Below are 20,914 nucleotides of genomic sequence, written 5' to 3'. Positions count from 1 at the left end.
AGTGAATTTATATTATGGCAGTTGTGTCCCTTGCATATCTTCAATTTTAAATAATTATAAGATAACTAGAACTATAGTTTTAATTAAAAGAACAACAAAAATAATGATTGCTTTAATTAACCTTCAGCATGCTGAAAGTGAATTATGTCACTGTACCAGTCTTCTCCCCTGTAGCTGCACATTGTGTTGTATCGAGAGGGGAGAAAACTTGTAGGGCAACACGATTTGCTGTCAGTGTGCTAAAGGTTAATATCAATAATTACAATGCTGGTTTTAATTGATACTTCTCGTTGTGTATACTAGTGTCGACTTTCATGATTTATTTTTCAAGCAGAAGAGGTCTTAGGTACTTTATTATTTTAAAAAGTCTTTAACCCTTTAGTGTTTAAACCGGCTATATCCGGTCCGAATATTCTTCTCATTTTATGCTCAAACTGGCCAGAACCAGTATCTCACACCTACCCTGCAATGTCATTCTAAAAATAAACAATTACATCTTTCAAATCTTGAAGCTACAAGATAATACCAGATTAATTTTTTTAAATGTAAATGAAAAAGGATTACTTTTGATATATAAATTTGAACACTAAGGGGTTAAATCTCACCACTAAATGGTTGACATGTCAGATGGGTTTGTGGTACATTGTTAATAATTAAGGCCCTTAATTCCACTGTAGCTGTTTGATGTAGTTCGGAACCCTCCAGTGAGAACCCTCCAGTAGCTGACAGCTATTATCTGACTTGGGTAACCAAGTTAATTAAGTTACAGTTGATTACTTAAACTTAATTAACCACCAACAATCAACACCACTGACGTCATCAACAACAACAACACCAACAACAAACGGTTAGTTAGTTCAATAAGAGACATGTTAGTATGAACACTTAAGGGTAGTTTCCACAAATGGTAGAAATAAAAAGATAAAAAAAAATTAAAATAAAACAAAAATAAAATTTTCAGAGAAAATAACTAAAACTTTCCAACAACAACAAACAACAGAAAAACAAAAACAAAAAAAAAAGAGCAAATCGAAAAGCAAAGAAACAAAAGTCCAAAGAAACAAAAATAATGTACAGAAAACTTCCAAAACAAAATCAGTTCTATTTTATCATGTGACTGTATGAGGACTTATTGATGCTGTTGGTGTTGATGTTGAAGTGTAGTTAATACTCGTGAGTGAATATGTATGTATGTACATGTGGGGGGGGGTGATTAAGAAATGGTTTCTGTCGCATGAGCAGAAATCCAAATCCAAATCCAATGGGATTAACTATAAACTAGCAGTATCGCCCGGCGTTGCTCGGATTTGTAAGGGAAATAACTATATAAGCATTTTTAGAGAGTTATAGCCAAAAAATAGCAAAAAAAATGGGGAAAAAATGATGGCAAATTTGTTTTTGAGAGTTAAAAAGGTCGAGTTGCGTCCCCTAGACAGTCTGTGGTTTGTGTTTCTGATTCTTGACCCCATGTCGAATTTATCGATTTCTTTCAGAACTGGGGGAACTTTTCAAAATTTTCGCTGCATTAGTTTTGAATTATGACATTGGGCTATGTGTGTGTCAAGTTTCATCAGAATCGGTTGAAAGCCGTGGTCAGGGTGAGGGTACGACCTGACAGACACACAGACAGACAAACTGCCGTTTATATAGAGAGAGATGATGCTTAAAAATTAACAAAGATATTCATTAACCCTTTAGCATTTAAACTGGCCACATCCGGCCCAAGTATTCTTCTACTTGTTTTTATGTTCAGACTAATCAGATCCTGCCTCTCATGCCCACTCTACAATGTCATTCTAAAGATATTGGGTCATCCCATAAATAATGCAGGTTTTTCAACTGCATAAACTAAAAGTCGGAAGGGGGGGGCAGGATAAACTACATGCACCAACTTGCTATATAGGCAGGTAGTAATGTTACCTTGTACTTATTCTTAGTGCAAGTTTTGAAGAGTGCAGTTATTTTCTCAAAGCTATAATGGAAGTGACAAAGGGGCATATTCAATATATTTTGCTTTATGAGTTCAATAAAGGCAACACCGCAATGGAACATGTGAGGAATATTAACGCAAGTGGAGGCGCAATGGCCCAGTGGTTAGGGCAGCGGACTCGTGGTTGTAGGATCGCGGTTTCGATTCCCAGACCGGACATTGTGAGTGTTTATTGAGCGAAAACACCTAAAAGCTCCACGAGGCTCCGGCAGGGGATGGTGGCGACCCCTGCTGTACTCTTTCACCACAACTTTCTCTCACTCTTACTTCCTGTTTCTGTTGTACCTGTATTTCAAAGGGCCAGCCTTGTCACTCTCTGTGTCACGCTGAATATCCCCGAGAACTACGTTAAGGGTAGACGTGTCTGTGGAGTGCTCAGCCACTTGCACGTTAATTTCACAAGCAGGCTGTTCATTGATCGGATCAACCGGAACCCTCGTCGTCGGAACCGACGGAGTGCTTCCGATTCTCCAAAAATTAACGCAGTAAATGGGGATTGGACAATAAGCATAAGCTAGTGTCAAAAGGTGGTTCTAAAACTTCCAAGCCAGAAATGACAGCCTAGAAGACGAGCCTAGTCTTAGAAGATCTGTAGAGCTCAACGAGGACGTCCTGCAAACCCTGGTGGAACAAAACCCCATTGTAACTGTTGAGGAACTAGCAGAGAAGCTTGGACTTGGTCATTCAAGTCAGTGCTAGAAGAAAAATGACCATCTTTGGTTTCAAGACGAAAGGTGTTCTTCCATCAGGATAATGCTTGGCCACATACAGCAAGGATGCCATTCCAATGACTGGAGCACTTTTAATGGGAAACGATGCTCCACCCAGAATATTTGCCGGACATTGCCCCATCTGATTATCATTTATTCTGCAGTCTTCAAAATCATTTGGATGGGAAGGCCGATGCCAACGCCGCCTCGACTGGCTTCCGTGCCGGTGGCACGTAAAATACACCAATCCGACCGTGGCAGTTGCCAGCCTCGCCTGGCACCTGTGCAGGTGACACGTAAAAAGCACCCACTACACTCACGGAGTGGTTGGCATTAGGAAGGGCATCCAGCTGTAGAAACATTGCCAGATAAGACTGGAGCCTGGTGCAGCCTTGTGGCTTCCCAGATCCCAGGTCGAACCGTCCAACCCATGCTAGCATGGAGAACGGACGTTAAACGATGTTGATGATGTAGAAAAGGTCAGAACAGTACTGGAGAAATATTTTTCATCATATTGGAAGAGGAGCCTTGCAAATCTACCAGATAGCGGGAAGAGCATTGTAGAAAATGAAGGAGAGTTTGTTTTAGATTTAAAAACTTTATCTTAATTTTGAAAAATAGAAGAAGTTATTAAAAACTGCATTATTTATGCGGTGATCCAGAATATAGTCGCATCCTCTGGATCTCAAAGGTGCATGATGATAATGCATGATTAATTGAAAGCTATGTGAATAAATAAGCTAAACATTTAACAGAATGATCTGAATGCTAAAGGGTTTTTATAGAGGTTGGTAAAGGTTATGTTTGTCAGGGCAGAAATCCGTATGTAGGTCTCATATTTATTATCTGAATACCTATTTCTGTACTACCCACAAGGGGCTAAACACAGAGAGGACAGACAAGGAGATTAAGTCGATTACATCGACCCCAGTGCATAACTGGTACTTAATTTATCGACCCTGAAAGGATGAAAAGCAAAGTTGACCTCGGCGGAATTCGAACTCAGAACGTAACGACTGACGAAATACCTATTCCTTTACTACCCACGAGGGGCTAAACATAGAGGGGACAAACAAGGACAGAGAAAGGGATTAAGTTGATTACATCGACCCCAGTACTTGACTGGTACTTAATTTATCGACCCCAAAAGGATGAAAGGCAAAGTCGACCTCGGCGTAATTTGAACTCAGAACGTAACGGCAGACGAAATACGGCTACGCATTTCGCCCGGCGTGCTAACGTTTCTGCCAGCTCGCCACCTTGATATTCTCTGAATACCAAGAGTCTAACATTGGCAAGGCTTGAGCTCTACAAATGCAGGGACGTAAATATTATCACTAGTACACCAATGTAGCCCTTCCCCTGTGTATTGCAAACAAACTGTTAGGGGCACCAATGAAATGTAAAGGAAGTAAGGATGAAGGACAACTGTTATGAAATGAATATGCAGGAAGGGAGCGGAAGGAAAATACCGGATACAAAAGAATGGCAGCTATGTTCTTGTTTTAGAGGGATTCCAAAGGCAGAGGAATAAGCCAAAACATGACAGAATGGTGAATTCCTAAGGAGAAAACAGCATCCAATGAAGTTCTATGAAACAGTGGAGGAAGTGGGTGGGGCAAGGGGATTGCTGGCGGAAAAACTATTCTGAGTAAGATTTATAAAGAGGTGAAAAAAAAAAAAAATACTAACCAAGGATTTTGAGAGTGTAATATAAAATGAACAAAGGGTAAAAGTAAATCTTCCAGTCGTTAGACTGTAGCCATACTGGGGCAGCACCTTGAAAATTTTTTTAGTCAAATGATTCAACCCCAGTACTAATTATTTTAAAAGCCTGTTAGTAATCCTGTCAGACTGTTTTGCCAAACCACTAAGTTATGGGGACATAAACAAACCAACATCAGTTGTCAAGCAGTGGTGAGGGACAAACACAGACAAAGGCACACACACACACAATGGGCTTCTTTCAGTTTCCATCTACTAAGTCCACTCACAAGGCTTTGGTCAAGCCAAGGCTATAATAGAAGACACTTGCCCTGCCTATGGAGCCATGCGGTGGGACTGACCCCAGAGCCATGTAGTGCTTGGGGTTGGGAAAATAAACTTCTTACTACACAGCCATGCCTGTATCTAATATTCTATCATAAAAGCATGATGGGATTTTTTAAAACACCGAGTGGTTATGAGGGTCTAGTAGAGTAAAAATAGGAATCAATGGGGTCCAGAGGCAAAAAAAAACCTAAACAACAACGGTCGGGAACCACTGATGTAGATTGTTATTTCCTAACAACACACCACACACACAAAAAAAAAAAAAAAAAGAGGAAGGCCAGCAAAAGCCCTGAACCTTTTCTCTCTGGCGCTGAGACAAACACAATGTAACCGACACAGTTTCAACACACAAAGACTGCAATCAATAAATCAATAATCTTCATAACACTCGCAACTATGTCATTACTACTAAGCTCTTATTATTATAACAGAGTTAACGAAATGGAATCAAAGCTAACTACAGAAGCAATTAGCCCTAATGCAACGGGGAAAAGGGATTGGTGTGCGCATGTTATGTTGTCATCATCATCGTCATCATTAACCCTTTAGTGTTTAAACTGGCCAAATCCGGCCCAATATATTCTACATGTTTTATATTCAAACTGGCGATGTCTAGCCTCTCACACCTAACCTACAATGCCATTCTAAAAATAAGTAATCACATCATTGAAACCTCAAAGCTATGAGATAATGCATGATTAATTCAAAACAATTTGAGTGAAAAAGTATTACATTTAACAGAGTAATCTGAACACTAAAGGGTTAAGCATCCCTTCTGTCATGGGTTGCATGGTTTGACAAGAACAGTTGAGACAAGGGCTCTCTGTCTGCTTTGGCAGGGTCTCTACAGCTGGATGCCCTTCCCAATGCTAATCCCTTTACAAAATGTACTGATTTTTTTTTTTAATGTGACACTGCCACCATTGAGGCTGCCAAGGATCTGCAAGATAAGGCCCCTCACCACCCCTAGACCGACTGGGGTATAGACTGGAGGAGTAGGAAACTATAATAGATGGGGAGGATCAAGGTGTCTTGCCCACATGGAAAGTGAGAGAGAAGAAAGAGACATGTGCATGTGTGTATAATAAATAAATAAATAAATATATATATATATATATATATATATATATATATACATACACATACAGGGTGGCCCAAACGTAGGTTTACGGTAATTATATAGGCACTTGAAATTTCTTTTAAAAGGTTTCAATACATTTAAATCTCTATCTTACAATTAACTAAATTAGCATAGAATAATGATTTCATAATTTTTTATAATGTTAATAAATGCGAAAGAGATAGTTGAATAACTGTAGACCTACTTTTGGGCCACCCTGTGTGTGTGTGTATATATATATACACACACACACACACACATACATACACAAGAAGACCCTGAAGAAGACCGGTACTCCACATCAGAAGTGTTACAGCCTTCCTAAGTCTTATGGAGGATGCTGGAAAAAGATCACATGTACAGGAGCTGCTCAAAGGCAGACCACCACTAAGCTAGACTCTACAAAAAGGATTGGCTAATTCTTCAGTTTAATGTTAAATTGATTTTAACAAAAAAAAAAACAAAAAACCTTTTACCCTTTACTGTGGCCATGCTGGGGTATCTCAGTTCTTATTTTTTGTAAAGCCTTGTACATATTCTATCAGTCTCTTTTGCCAAACCACAAAGTTATGTGGATGTAAACAGAACACCAATTGTCAAGCAGTGGTGGGGGACAAACACACACACAGCAGACTTACAAGGCTTTGGTTGGCCTGAGACTATTGCAGAAGATACCAGCCAAAGGTGCCACGCAGTGGGACTGAACTCAGAACCAAGTGGTTAAGGCGCCAACTTCTTATCACATAGCCACACTTATGCCTATACATACACACACAAATACACATACATACATGTGATGGGCGTTGATATAGTTTTCCATCTTCCAATGTCACTCACAAGACATTGGTCAGCATGGGGCTACAGCAGGAAGCACATGGTAAAGGTGCTGTGAAGTGTGATTGAAACTGAAACCCTGAGGTTCCAATGAGAACTTCTTAACAACAGTCATGCCAATGCCTGCACACACACACGTGTGTATGTATGCGTATATATGTGTGTATATATGTGTGTACAAAATACTGTCTTTGTTCTTTAGTTTGTTTTAGCAATCACTTCCCAAGTTCATGCTGGAGCACTGGTTTCATGTGGAGTGTATGTGTAGGTTTTCATATGTCTAGGTGTGTGTGTGTGTGTTTGTGAAGAGAGAACATCGGTATGGTTGTGTGGTCTAGAAGTTTGCTTTGCAGCCAAGTGGTTCCTGGTTCAATCACACTCCACAGCGCCTTAGGCAGTAATCAAGCTATTGCAACAAACCAGTTCCCAATAAGAGACACAGAAAACCCTAAGCTCTTCCACAAAAGCTTCCTCTACTAGGCCTTCTAACAAACATCTTATACTAACGACAGCCACACACTCCCATAGGAATTATTCTATCGTAGAAAGACAACAAAACACTGAAGTGAATGTGCAAGAACAAAGTTTCTTCCAGACATATATAAAACGATGAATCCCTGCAGAGTGAATGCTAATCTTCAACGACGGACAGAGATTCTGCCAAAGTCATCACCACTAGAGGGCACTGAATGTCCTATGAGTTTTAATGAAATCAAACAGCATGTGCAGCATCAACAAAACTATCTTCTAAAATTATTTCCTTTAAACCTTTTAGCATTTAAACCGGCCATATCCGGCCAAAAGTATTCTGCCTGTTTTATGTTCAAACTGGCCAGATCTGGTCTCTCACACTAACCCTACAATATCGTTTTAAAAATTAACAGCTACCTCATCAAAATCTCATAGCTACAAGATAATGCTTGATTAGTTCAAGGCAATGTGGATGAAGAAGCGCTAATTTTGTCAGAATAATGCGAACACTAAAGGGTTAATTATGGTCATGTATAAACGTTTAGTGATAGCGAGATCTTCACAAAGCACACACACATGCACACGAGGCATAAAGGTAAGGGCTATTTATGCATTTTATTCCAGCTTACATTTGTTTCTGATTAAGCTTGGAGAATCACAGTTCCCTAATGCAATAATCACTCTTATTAATTGCTCAACTTGATATATTAAGTATTTTTTCACAAACTTATACTTGCACTTTTATCTAACTGATCATCAGACCCTTGTGTGTCTGTGAAGCTTTGTTGTGTTTAGAGGGATTGATTAAATTAGATTGAAATAAAATACTGTTTCACTCCACCTTGGCTATTTTCTCCAAGTTTTGCAAGTATGTGTTCATATATATAATCACACTACAGCTGTTTCAAGAAGGCTGTAGTGTGATCATTTATATAAATAAATGTGTATTTACCTACTTTATGCAACACATATTGAGAAAATGTCTATTTTATTCTTATTAGCAACACATATATATATATATCTCATCATCATCAACGGACGCTAAACGATGATGATGACGATATATATATATATATATATATATATATATATATATCATCATCATCATCGTCCGACCAGGCTATCAGAATGCGCTTTGCATTGTTTTAGCCTTCAAATGATGCCACCCCGCTGGCAAAGCAAGCAGGCCAATCCCGTTTGGATTAAAATTATATATATATATATATATATATATATATATATATATATATACACACACACACACACATAGATGATAAGGGTGTGTGTGAGTGAAGGATAGATATGGTTCTTGTGTGTACAATATTAGGCAATTCATTTTCAGATTTTTTTTATGTGTTCATTATATGTTTCCTATCCAGTGGTAAATTCTACATTTGAATAATAAATATATGGAAATATTAAATTGTAAATGTGTGAATTAACAATTTTCTTTAAGAGAGAGACAGAGTGCTAGTAACTGCAGAAAAAACCCCCAAAAAAACACGAGAAATAAATCGAATAAAAATAATGGAATCAATACACAAAAAAAGTCTTAACAGGTTTCAATATGATAGAGAAAGTGAACTGTGTTAATCCTTTGGTATTTGAACTAGCCATATCCAACCCAAATAGTCTATTTTGTTTTATGTTCAACCTGGCCACATCCAGCTTTTCATACCAAGCCTACAATTTCATTCCACCAAAAAAAAAAACAGAAAAAGAAAAAAAACTACCACACCATCAAAATTTCAGGGCTATGAGATAATGCAAGAGTTATACTTGACAGGATAATCTAAATGAGAAAGGGTTAGAAAAATAAGGTTTTAGAAATCTAACAAACTTTAAAATCTATGGTTTGCTAACATTAAAAACAAACTAACGGAACCTAATTTCATCTGGTAGTAATCCAGATTCTGTAGATATCTCACAGATTTTGCCCACCATTCTGCACCAGGTAAATTAATTAGGATTTCTAAAAAAAGATGAAGATGTTGATTTTTTTTTTTTTACTTTTCTTTTCTTTCTTCTTGTTCAATTTTTTGCATCAACCTTCGTCTCAGATTTTACTCATAAACCAGTGTACTGGTTTTTAAATACATCTAACATTATCAACTGAGCTTGAAAGATTGCTTGGAGATATATATGGCATCTTATATAAATCTGCCAAATTATTGTATCCTAAAGCATGGAACTATTCGTAGTTCTTTTGTAAAAAGTGTTCACCAAATGTTTATCACTCATAGGATGGATCACTTATCTGTTGGTCCTGTCTATAGAACAACTGTAAACTACATATAATATTCTTTTATTCTTTCACTTGTTTCAGTCATTTGACAGTGGCCATGCTGGAGCACCACCTTTAGCCAAAGAAATCGACCTCAGGACCTATTCTTTGTGAGACTAGTAATTATTCTATCGGTCTCTTTTGCTGAACTGCTAAGTTACAGGGGTGTGAACACACCAACATTAGTTGTCAAGTGATGGTGGGGGGGACAAACACACACACACACACACATATACGATGGGTTTCTTTCAGTTTCTGTCAACCAAATCCACTCACAAGGCTTTGGTCAGCCCAAGGCTATAGTAGAAGGTTCTTGCCCAAGGTGCCACACAGTGGGACTGAACCCAGAACCATGTGGTTGGGATGCAAGCTTCTTACCACACAACCACTCTTGTGCCTATATGTATGTACAAAATGACAAAATCCAGAATCCTTAATTCGACAACGGTGTATTTTGTTTTCCCTATAGCTCTTTGAGAACTAACATGTGGATTAGATATTTTATTTACAGTCAGACTTTATTCTAAGTCAGTGGTTCCCAGACGTTTTTGGGATGCTGCTCCCTTGACACCCAGGCTATATTCCTAGCACTCAAACCCCAACTATCACAAACATAGACCTCTTTCTAAAGCAAATTCAAAGCAACTGCATTTCACAAATAAAACTTAACCTCATGAACCCATTATTTTATTTGTTTCTACATGAATCACTAACCCCATTATCGTCCCATTTTTCTCCAATTCCCCCCTTGGAACTTTCCACTGCCCACTTTGAGAACTACTGTTCTAATTGGTCAGAAATAGCCTTATTTGACCTTGTCACTTACTGGAATGAATGAATGACGTGTGTGCATGAGTGTGTTCTCTTCTATTTGTAATTATTTGGACTCTTCCTCTGAGGAAGGAGCTGGTGTCTACCAAACATACAAAGCTCCACCGTTGGAACATAGATAACAAAATCAAAGTCCTCAATCGAAGGAGAGGGGCTTTCTCCGTCCGGGTTGCGGATCCGTGGAATAAGCTGCCGGACGAGATGGTGAAGATGTCGACGACCGCTCGGTTCAAAGTCTCCCTTGACCACAAGTGGCCTGAACTCTTTACATGAACACCACCCTGAACATAACTCCATGTCCCCCTACATGGCCTTGCTTTTTTTGCTTTTTGAGCCAAAAAATTAACTAACTAAACTTGAGACAAGTCTTGCATATTTTTACTGTCCCACTTACAAATGGTATGCGTGTGCATATGTGTACACACATGCAAATATCTGTTTACAGCAAAACATTAACCCTTTGCTACCAACTAGATTAATCCTCCTAAATCTAGTCTTCACCCCCACCTAGCAGTGAACTAGAGTTACAAAAGACACCAATAAATTTTTGAAATCCTTTGATTCTTTTTCAATGAGTTGACAAATGGCAACAGCCTTACATTTTGCTGGAGTGGAGAAAAGACAGTTTAGCGAATATTCTCATTATCAAATAGTTTCCATAACAATCATTTTGTTGGCAGTTTTTCAGTGAAGAAGAAATAGGTGAGGACTTTGCTTTTGGTATGCTACCATAGTTTCTTTTTTCTTTTATTATTATTATTTTTAAAAAAGATTTTCACATGGAACAAACTACAACAATGGCAACTTATAGATCTGAAAATGGTGTTGGCTACTTCCACCAAGAAACTAAAAAAATCAGACATTCATGAGGAATACAGAAATACATGTAGATATAGAAAGATAGGAAAAGAAACTGATGGAAGAATTTTCTGATCATATTTCTTACACCCAAAAAAAAAAAAAAAAAAAAAAAAAAAAAAGCAGTGAAAATATTTAAATTAAATCATCTTAGAATAACTTTAAGAATTAAGTCTTCAGTAAAACGTTTTCTAACACACACACACAAGATTTACAAGCAGGAAGTATAAACTACTTTTAGTATGATTCTAATTCTTGCAAGATCTACTTTTTACATCCTAAGTCTCTATTTTACTAACTCATCCAGAGGTGATTTCCTAATGGCAGGGGAGATAACTACGTGGCTGCTCAGTTTGTTAAATAGCAAGCAAATCTTCCTCAAATTTACGAATTACCATTTTTTAAAAATATTTACATTAAAAAAAAAAACAGTCCCAGACATCATATATCTTAAAAGGTGAGGTGGTCATAACAGAAATACTTTCAATGATACGGTCTGCCTGGTTAGCACAGACCTGGGGATAAATAACAGCCAGCATTGGTCATTTTCTTACATGCTGCATCTAAAACTAAAAGCTGGCATGTTAACCCTTTCGTTACCAACCCAGCTGAAACCGGCCCTGGCTCTGAGTACAAATGTCATGTTTTCATAAGTTCTGAATTAAAATCTTCCACCAAACCTTAATCACAATTTATGTTCCTAACACTAGATTAATGATAACTAAGTTATTTTACTAAATTCTTTGTTATATTTGAAGTAATTGAAAGAAACACAGAACATCTCAAAATAAATACAGTAACGAAAGGGTTAATGCTATGGCAGAAAGATACAAAGGGTGGCTAACAGCATCAACAGATGGGGGCTGTTTCACTAAAATTTAAGGACCAGTTTTCCTGTAATGACCCATGCTTAACCCCTTTAGCATTCCAATTATCCAGTGAAATGTAATTCTTAATTATTCACATTGCTTTGAATTAATCAGGTATTAGCTCCAAGATCTTCACGATGTGATTGTTTATTTCTAGAATGACATTGCATGGAATGTGTGAAAGGCCAGATCTGGCGGATTTGAACATAAAATAGATGGGATAATTCAATCCTTTCGCATTCGGATTACTCTGTCAATTATAATGCTTACGTCTATTCACATGGTTTTGAATTAATCATGCAATCATCTTGTAGCTTCTGAGATTTTGATGATTGCTTATTTTTAGAATGACATTGTAGGGTAGGTGTGAGAGGCTGGATCTAGCCAGTCTGAACATAAAACAGGTAGATTACTGTCAAATGTAAGGCTTACATCGAATCACATTGTTTTGAATTAATCCTTCGTGATCTCATAGCTTTGAGATTTTCCCGATGTGATTGTCTATTTTTAGAATGACATTGTAGGGTAGGTGTGAGAAGTCACATCTAGCTAGTTTGAAAGAAAAACAGCTAAACTATTTGGGCCGGATAAGGCTGGTTCAAATGCTAAAGGGTTAAACACCAGACAACACCAAACATCTTCTAACTTTGTGTCATCATCGCTGGTGTTTCATATATTTCCTGTGTTAGCACCATGAGTTGTTGGAAGTGATGATGATCAGAACCAACTGTTATCATCATCATCATCATCAGCGACAAGTGTTTTAAAGTATTCTTAATTACTTTTAATTAAATTGAGATGTGGCAAACTGCTGAGAGAGGGGTGGAGAAGCCCTTGCCAAAAGTAATCTAACTTTTAAATTTAAAATCAATAACGAAAGAAAAAATAAACAAAAATTAATTATTCTAAATTTAAAATCAATATCCATTAATGATAACATTGAGTAAATTCATTCTTGGTGAACTTTAAACTATCTTTCACTGATTCTTTGATTTTCAAAGAAAGCAGAACACTTAATAATAATAATAAAAAAATAAAATGGTTTCCCCCCCATTAGGAATTGTTTGTTTGGCGTAACAGCACTTTGACCAATTAATTTATTGGAGGAGGAATTTATTGGATTGATAACTGAGAGAGAGAGAGAGAGAGAGAGAGAGAGTTATTGATTAAGTATAAAAGTTAATTAAACAGAATAAAATGTACATTCACAATTCAAGAGAGAGAAAGAGATTTATAAAGAAAGTTTATATGTACAACTAAGACTAAACCATTTATTATAACCATTATTATTATTATTATTATTATTATTATTATTATTTGGAATTATGGTCTATAAATGACAGTTCAAATACAATTGCTAGCTTGCTTTTAAGAGCATGTGATCTGAATGGAGACGAGGCATCAGACTTATCTCTTCTACCCACTTAAATGAAATACAGATCAGAGGATTAAGAGAAGACTCAAGTAACATTAGCTGGAATATCAATAACATGCCTAGCTTAGAAATAGTGTAACAACCAAATTAGTAACAGCTGCATTCAATATATATATATGATTGGGTTTGTTGGTGCAGGCATCCCCCTGGTGTAACAGAAAAGTTGGGATTCTGCGAAAATCTTATTTGGAGTAATATGCAATTCTGCAGTACAAAAACAACTTTTACGCCGACTTCGAAAATACGACATGGAAGTCAACGGAAAAGTATGCTTTGCATTGCAGAATTCCGAAGTTTATTGGCAAGATTTTCCAAGAATGCAATGTGGGGGGGATGCCTGCACGTGGAAGGGTAAGTGTATTAATGTAATTGTATGGATATATGTATGCATGAGTGTATATATAGATTATACATGAGTATGTATGTATGTACCTGAGTGTGTGTGTTTTGTGTGAGAGTGTGTGTGTGTGTGTGTGTGTGCGTGCGGCTAAAACACAACTCAGGAGGTATACAAACAATAAGCATAAAATATTCTTGCCAACCTGTGTAAAGTGTCAGGTTGGGTTTTCACCTGCCCACAGCTCTGGTTTAACCTGCAGATTACACAGGAAAATTATCCATCACTGTACAATTCAATATCAAGACAATTATAACAACAAACACGCAAAAATAGATATAAATGTATATATATATAATTTTTTTTTCCAAAAGAAGAAAAAAACAAACACAATTACTGAGATGAAAGTAGGACTCTAAAGCATTAATTTCATAAATAGCTGACATATACATATATATATATACACACACATATATATATATGCACATGTGTGTGTATATATATGCATATATATATATATGTGTATATATATATACATAGTTGCATATATATATGTGTGTGGGTATATATGCATATATGTATGTATATACACACACATGCATACACATATGTATTTTCCTACTAATCAAATAATCTTTTAGTATATAAATTACGTCAAGGAACAGAAAACAAAATAATCAAATTCTTCACCTCGTTAACTTTTTTTTTTAAATAATGACACTAAAAAAAAACAACAACAACACACACATTGCAAGTTATTTTCAACTTGTCTTTTGCCGTTACAGAAAATGAAAATAAAATAAGAATATTTCATTCTTTACAACTTGTCTCATTTGAGGAAGAAATTAAAATGTTTAATTTACTACGTTACTAAATTGAATAATAATAATAATCATAATAATAATAATAATAATAATAATAATAACAAAAAACATCAACAAGAAATAACAGTGATAATGATAATAATAGTAATAATAATAATATAATAATAATAATAATAATAATAATAATAATAATAATAATAACGTTAATCTAGATGGAGATATTTTGCCAATATATATGAAATTTTAAAATCGATGAGTACTTTCTTAATGTTTTAAAGGAAGGTAATTATGCAGGATATAGTTTGGGATTTTCAATAATGCTTTGATAAGATGTTATTAGCGGAATCTATTTTGGCAAGTTTTGTAAGTTGTTGCTATACAAACGACTCTAGTCTTGAAAGTAAACAGAGCAAATTAAAAATTGAATATCAAAAAATATAGATGTTTTTAGATAGCTTAGCTGTAGGAACTGGTATTGCAGTAAAAATAACTATGGCACAGAAGGAGGGTTAAAAGGTTCTTGAAAAATATTATGGGATAGCAGACAGGTATTAAAGAAGTTGGGGAGTGGTGATAGACAGGTAAGTAGACAGGAAAGATATTTAGTAATGTTATAGGTATCCCTGTTAGCTGATTTCAATGAGAAATGTTCTCTCAATAAATAAGCAGCTGGCCACACTGGTTAACCCTTTAGCATTTAAATTGGCCCTATCCAGCCCAAATACTCCTCTTATTTTATGTTCGAATCAGCCAGATCCAGCCTCTTACACTTACCCTACAATTTCATTTTATAAGTAAACAATCACACTGTTGAATTCTTAAAGCTAAGAGATGCTGAATGAATAAATATTACATTTGATAGAGTAATCTGAATAAATGCTAAAGTGTTTACCATTCAGCATTAAGACTGCCAGATCTGGCCTCTTACACCTATCCTACACTATCATTCTAAAAATAAACAATCACATCGTTGAAATCTTGAAGCTAAGAGATAATGCATGATTAAAAGAAATCTGAATGCTAAAGGGTCAATATTAACAATATTACTATGGCAACATACTAAGATATCCAACAAAAATTATTTTCCCTTTAAATTGTTGAAGAAGTTTATTGAGGCCTCATTTAATGAGGCAAATATAAAAGAAATTATTAAGAGCATTTACCTAATTAGAAATAGCAGGAATAAGAATTAATTACATATGTATGTATCTATGTATATGTATGTGTGTGTGTGAGATCTACTTAAGAAATAATCGCAATTATTGATTCATTATCATTATTATTCATATTTCAAATTTCATTCTTTATCCAACAACTTGTCTCTCAAACGAGGAAGAAATTAGAATATATAATTACTTAGTGCTGACTACTGATAGTTGGAACAGTCGTTTGTGTAATAATCAATACAATATGAAGAATAAAGAAGACTAGAGTGGGGTGGGTCGAGGCACTGATTGTCAGTATCAAATGAAGATTGGTAAGAAGCTCTCAAGAGAACTGAACGGCAGAAGGTTTCCAGAAAAGAACCAGCCACCCAGGCTAGTGTTTCAGCCCTTAACCTCAAGCTGGCTACCCGCATGGTTCTTGGTCTCAAGCATTTGTCTTATGAAGAAAGGCTGAAGACGCTCAATATTTATTCTCTAGAAAAACGCCGCCGCTGTGGTGATCTCATTCTCGCTTGCAACATCATAAGCGGAAAGTGTAACCTCTCGAAAGAGCTGTTCTTCACTCCTGCTCCAGGGCGTCGGCTGCGGGGTCACTCCGAAAAGCTCTATCTGCGACGATTTCATCTCAATCGAAGGAGAGGGGCTTTCTCTGTCCGGGTTGCAGATCCGTGGAATAAGCTGCCGGACGAGATAGTGAAGATGCCGACGACCGCTCGGTTCAAAGTCTCTCTTGACCAGAAATGGCCTGAACTCTTTGCATGAACACCCTCCCTGTACATAACTCAATGTCCCCCCTACATGGCCTTGCTTTTTGCTTTTTGAGCCAAAAGATTAACTTAACTTAACTTAACTTAACTTAACTTAACTTAACTTAACTTAACATTCTGAAGGGGCTGGGCTTGGCTGCATCCAGGCTATGACTCCTAGGTGCCCTTTTGCTGACATTTTTTTTTAGCCACTTGGATATCGGGAGACTTGGAGATTTCATCTAGGTGGGATTTTGCTCTGTTTGTTCCCCATTCAAACTTATAAACTTGGGGTTGGAGCTTATGAGGAATCTAAAGATAAGTTTGTTTTCTTTTTGCAACAGAAATTATAATTACAAACAGTAAATGGGGGGAGGGGGGAGCTATGAAAAGTTGTGTGCAATTTATAGAAGAAAAACGATGGTAACTGCCAATAAAATACATCAAAATCAACAACAAGAATCTCATCTCAACACACCAAAGAGTTGAAGCTTGTAAATCGATGCAGATTGTAGCAATTCTGAACAAGATGCAACACTGAAGCATTTCAGAGAGAGAGAGAGAGAGAGAGAGAGAGAGAGAGAGAGAGAGAGAGAGAGAGAGAGAGAGAGAGAGAGAGAGAGAGAGAGAGAGAGAGAGAGAGAGAGAGAGAGAGAGAGAGAGAGAGAGAGAGAGAGACAGACAGACAGAGAGAAGTGTTTGTGAAAAGGAAACATGAGGAAGAGAGGAGAAAGTTTAGGATTTAATGTCTCTTTTTTTTGTTGTCACTAACCCTTTTTATGCCAACCCAGCCGAGACCACCCCTCAGTTACATGATACGAACTTCTTGTTTAAAGTGAATGAAAATCTTACATCAAAATTTCACATTAAACCTTTCGTTACTGTATTTATTTGGAGATGCTCTGTGTTTCTTGCAATTCCTTTTAAATATAACAAAGAATTTAGTAAAATAACTTCGTTATCATTAATCTAGTTTTAGGAACACTAAATTGTGACTAAGGTTTGGTGGAAGATTTTAATTCAAAACTTTTGAAAACAAGACATTTGTACTCAGAGCCAAAAGTGGTTTCAACCAGGTTGGTATCAAAAGGGTTAAGAATTGTTTCCCTATTATATATTTTAACCCTTCTGTTACCCCATTTCTGTTGAGATGCTCCGTGTTTCTTGCAATTCCTTTTAAATATAACAAAGAATTTAGTAAAATAACTTAGTTATCATTCAGCTAGTGTTAGGAACACTAAATTGTGACTAAGGAATGGTGGAAGATTTTAATTCAGAACTTATGGAAACAAGACATTTGCACTCAGGGCCAGAGCCAGTTTCAGCCGGATTGGTAACGAAAGGGTTAATTTATACTCCAAACACCAGCTTAATAATGATGATGAAGTTGCTCTACCAAATTCTTCCTTATTTTCAAAAACTGATTGAAACAAAAATGTATTTCAACGATATGGAAATGAAAAGGATTCAATATACAGGCTATGAAATAAAAAAAATTTAAAAAATGAAACAATATTAGGCGCAGGAGTGGCAGTGTGGTAAGTAGCTTGCTAACCAACCACATGGTTCCGGGTTCAGTCCCACTGCGTGGCATCTTGGGCAGGTGTCTTCTGCTATAGCCCCGGGCCGACCAAAGCCTTGTGAGTGGATTTGGTAGACGGAAACTGAAAGAAGCCTGTCGTATATATGTATGTATATATATATATGTGTTTGTGTGTCTGTGTTTATCTCCCTAGCATTGCTTGACAAGTGTCTTCTACTACAGCCTTAGGACAATCAAAGCCTCGTGAGCGGATTTGACAGATGGAAACCAGAAGAAGCCCATCATATATTTCTTTTTTTTCCTTTCCACTTGTTCCAGTCATTTGACTGTGGCCATGCTGGAACACCACCTTTAGTCGAAGAAATTGACCCCAGGACTTATTCTTTGTAAGCCTAGTGCTCATTCTATCAGTTTCTTTTGCCGAACTACTAAGTTTCGGGGTCGTAAACACACACATAAATATATATATGTATACGATGGGCTTCTTTCAGTTTTCACCTACCAAATCCACTTTCCCAAGGTGCTACACAGCTATACAGGGGGACTGAATCCAGAACCATGTGGTTGGGAAGCAAGCTTCTTACCACACAGTTACACCTGCGCCTATAATATATATATATAGAGAGAGAGAGAGAGAGAGCACCATCCGAACGTGGCATGTAAAAAGCACCCACTACACTCACGGAGTGGTTGACGTTAGGAAGGGCATCCAGCTGTAGAAACTTTGCCAGATCAGACTGGAACCTGGTGCAGCCTCCTGGCTTCCCAGACCCCGGTCAAACTGTCCAACCCATGCTAGCACGGAAAATGGACGTTAAATGATGATATATATATATATATATATATATATATATATATATATATAATATATATATATATAATATTATATTATTCAAGACAGTTTGGCTCAGGTTCTGTGTTACTTCATGTTTCGAAGCCCCTAATGGAGCCTATCTCATCAGCCTGAGGAAATAGGCTCCTCTAGGGGCTTCGAAACTTGCATGGAATCCAAATCAAACTATTTTGAATAATGCATGTAACTCCCAATAAATGTGTTGAGTGCCCTTCCTTTCATTTGTCCATTCACATGCACGTGTGTCTATAGTAGAAGACACTTGCCCAAGGTGCCATGTAGTGAGACTGAACCCAGAACCATGTGGTTGGGAAGCAAGCTTCTTACCACACAGCCACAAGACTGTGGCAATAATGAAATTAGTATACGACATTGAATTAACGTTTCATAGGCCAAAAGTTTTCACAAAGTTTGGCACTTGGGACAAACATTTAGCAATTATTTAATTTAATTAATTTTAAAAAAAGAAGCAGTTTATAAAGAACAAAAAAAAACAAAAAATTACAACAAATAATGCTGTGAAATGTTTATTATGTCTGTGATGAGTCATAGAATGATTGCATCATCAGACTTCACAGGAAACTATCTTTGTAGCTATTGTTTAGCCCTAGGTGAGCTATGATAACAGGTAGGATGTGTGTGTTTGTGTGTCTTTGTGTGTTGCACCTTTGACAGACCATTTTCTTTTTGTCTCTTTGTAGTGTATTAGCTTCTATTTCTAAATTAATCAGTGACAATACAGAAGTGTTCGCTCTCTCTCTCTCTCCCTCTCTTTTTCCTCCCCAGGTCACATGACTATCACCGTTGCTTTCATGTCCACCTTTTCCATGCTTGAATGGGTTGTCAGATGGAATTCACTGAGGCAGATTATTTCCAACAGCCAGATGCCCTTCCTGTCACCTACCTTCACCTGTTTCCAAGCAAGGTAATATCTTCCCCAACTCAACTTGATTTTGAGCTGGGTCGTCTGCTGCTGGAGAGGACCGACCAGGTAAAGGACCTGGGTATCTTGGTGCATTCTTCCTTTTCGCCTTCGGCCCATTGCATCCATGCTGCCAACAAAGCACGCGGAGTTCTGTTTTTGATTCGATGGTCATTCTGAATGCTCACAGCAGCCATATTCCTACCGCTCTATGTCAAGCTGGTGAGACCCATATTGGAGTACGGGATTCAAGCCTCTTCTCCTTATCTCCTCAAAGACATACATCATCTTGAAAGAGTCCAGAAGCTGGCTACCCGCATGGTTCTTGGTCTCAAGCATTTGTCTTATGAAGAAAGGCTGAAGACGCTCAACCTTTATTCTCTAGAAAAACGACAACGCCGTGGTGATCTCATTCTTGCTCACAACATCATAAGCGGAAAGTGTAACCTCTCAAAAGAGCTGTTCTTCACTCCTGCTCCAGAGCGTCGGCTGCGGGGTCACTCCGAAAAGCTCTATCTGCGACGATTTCATCTCAATCGAAGGAGAGGGGCTTTCTCTGTCCGGGTTGCGGATCCGTGGAATAAGCTGCCGGACGAGGTAGTGAAGATGCCAACGACCGCTCGGTTCAAAGTCTCTCTTGACCAGAAATGGCCTGAACTCTTTGCATGAACACCACCCTGTACATAATTCCATGTCCCCCTACATGGCCTTGCTTTTTGCTTTTTGAGCCAAAAAATTAACTTAACTTAACTGGCCAGACATGTTTTTCCCGTAATACTGGAAATGACTGACCCTATTTGTATGGCAGTAATACTCACAACTACCACGTGATATCACAAACATAAATATACTTACAATCACATACACACACAAGCCACAAAACCTCTCAAAACTAGACACCAATATCTGAGCAATGTCTAAACCTAATCAGGATACCTATGAAGAAACCCAAACAATACCAAAATAAGCAATCCCTACAAACTGAATCCACAAAAAGTTTCCGGTTTACATAAAACGAAGGACAACCTAGAATAATGAGACTCAGATATAAGAAATTTACAATCAAGCA

The 20,914-nt window shown here is 37.2% G+C and overlaps 1 protein-coding gene across 15 annotated transcripts in view; it reads right to left on the bottom strand.

Annotated features, from left to right (window-relative positions):
• Positions 1-20,914, bottom strand: part of LOC115224827 (nuclear receptor corepressor 1) — a 264,736-nt gene that overhangs the window by 68,733 nt on the left and 175,089 nt on the right. For 14 of the 15 annotated variants that reach the window (XM_036513601.1, XM_036513610.1, XM_029795755.2 and 11 more), the window contains exon 12: positions 13,997-14,047. The exons of the other annotated variant lie outside the window; for it this stretch is intronic. In XM_036513601.1, the coding sequence (XP_036369494.1) occupies positions 13,997-14,047 (51 nt within the window). The remainder of the gene's footprint in view (positions 1-13,996; positions 14,048-20,914) is intronic. 15 annotated transcript variants of the gene reach the window in all.

This window comes from Octopus sinensis, linkage group LG26, assembly GCF_006345805.1.
Source record: "Octopus sinensis linkage group LG26, ASM634580v1, whole genome shotgun sequence".
Lineage (NCBI taxonomy): Eukaryota > Metazoa > Mollusca > Cephalopoda > Octopoda > Octopodidae > Octopus > Octopus sinensis.
Note: the sequence above shows the minus strand (reverse complement) of the source record. Positions and strands in the feature narration are given on the sequence as shown.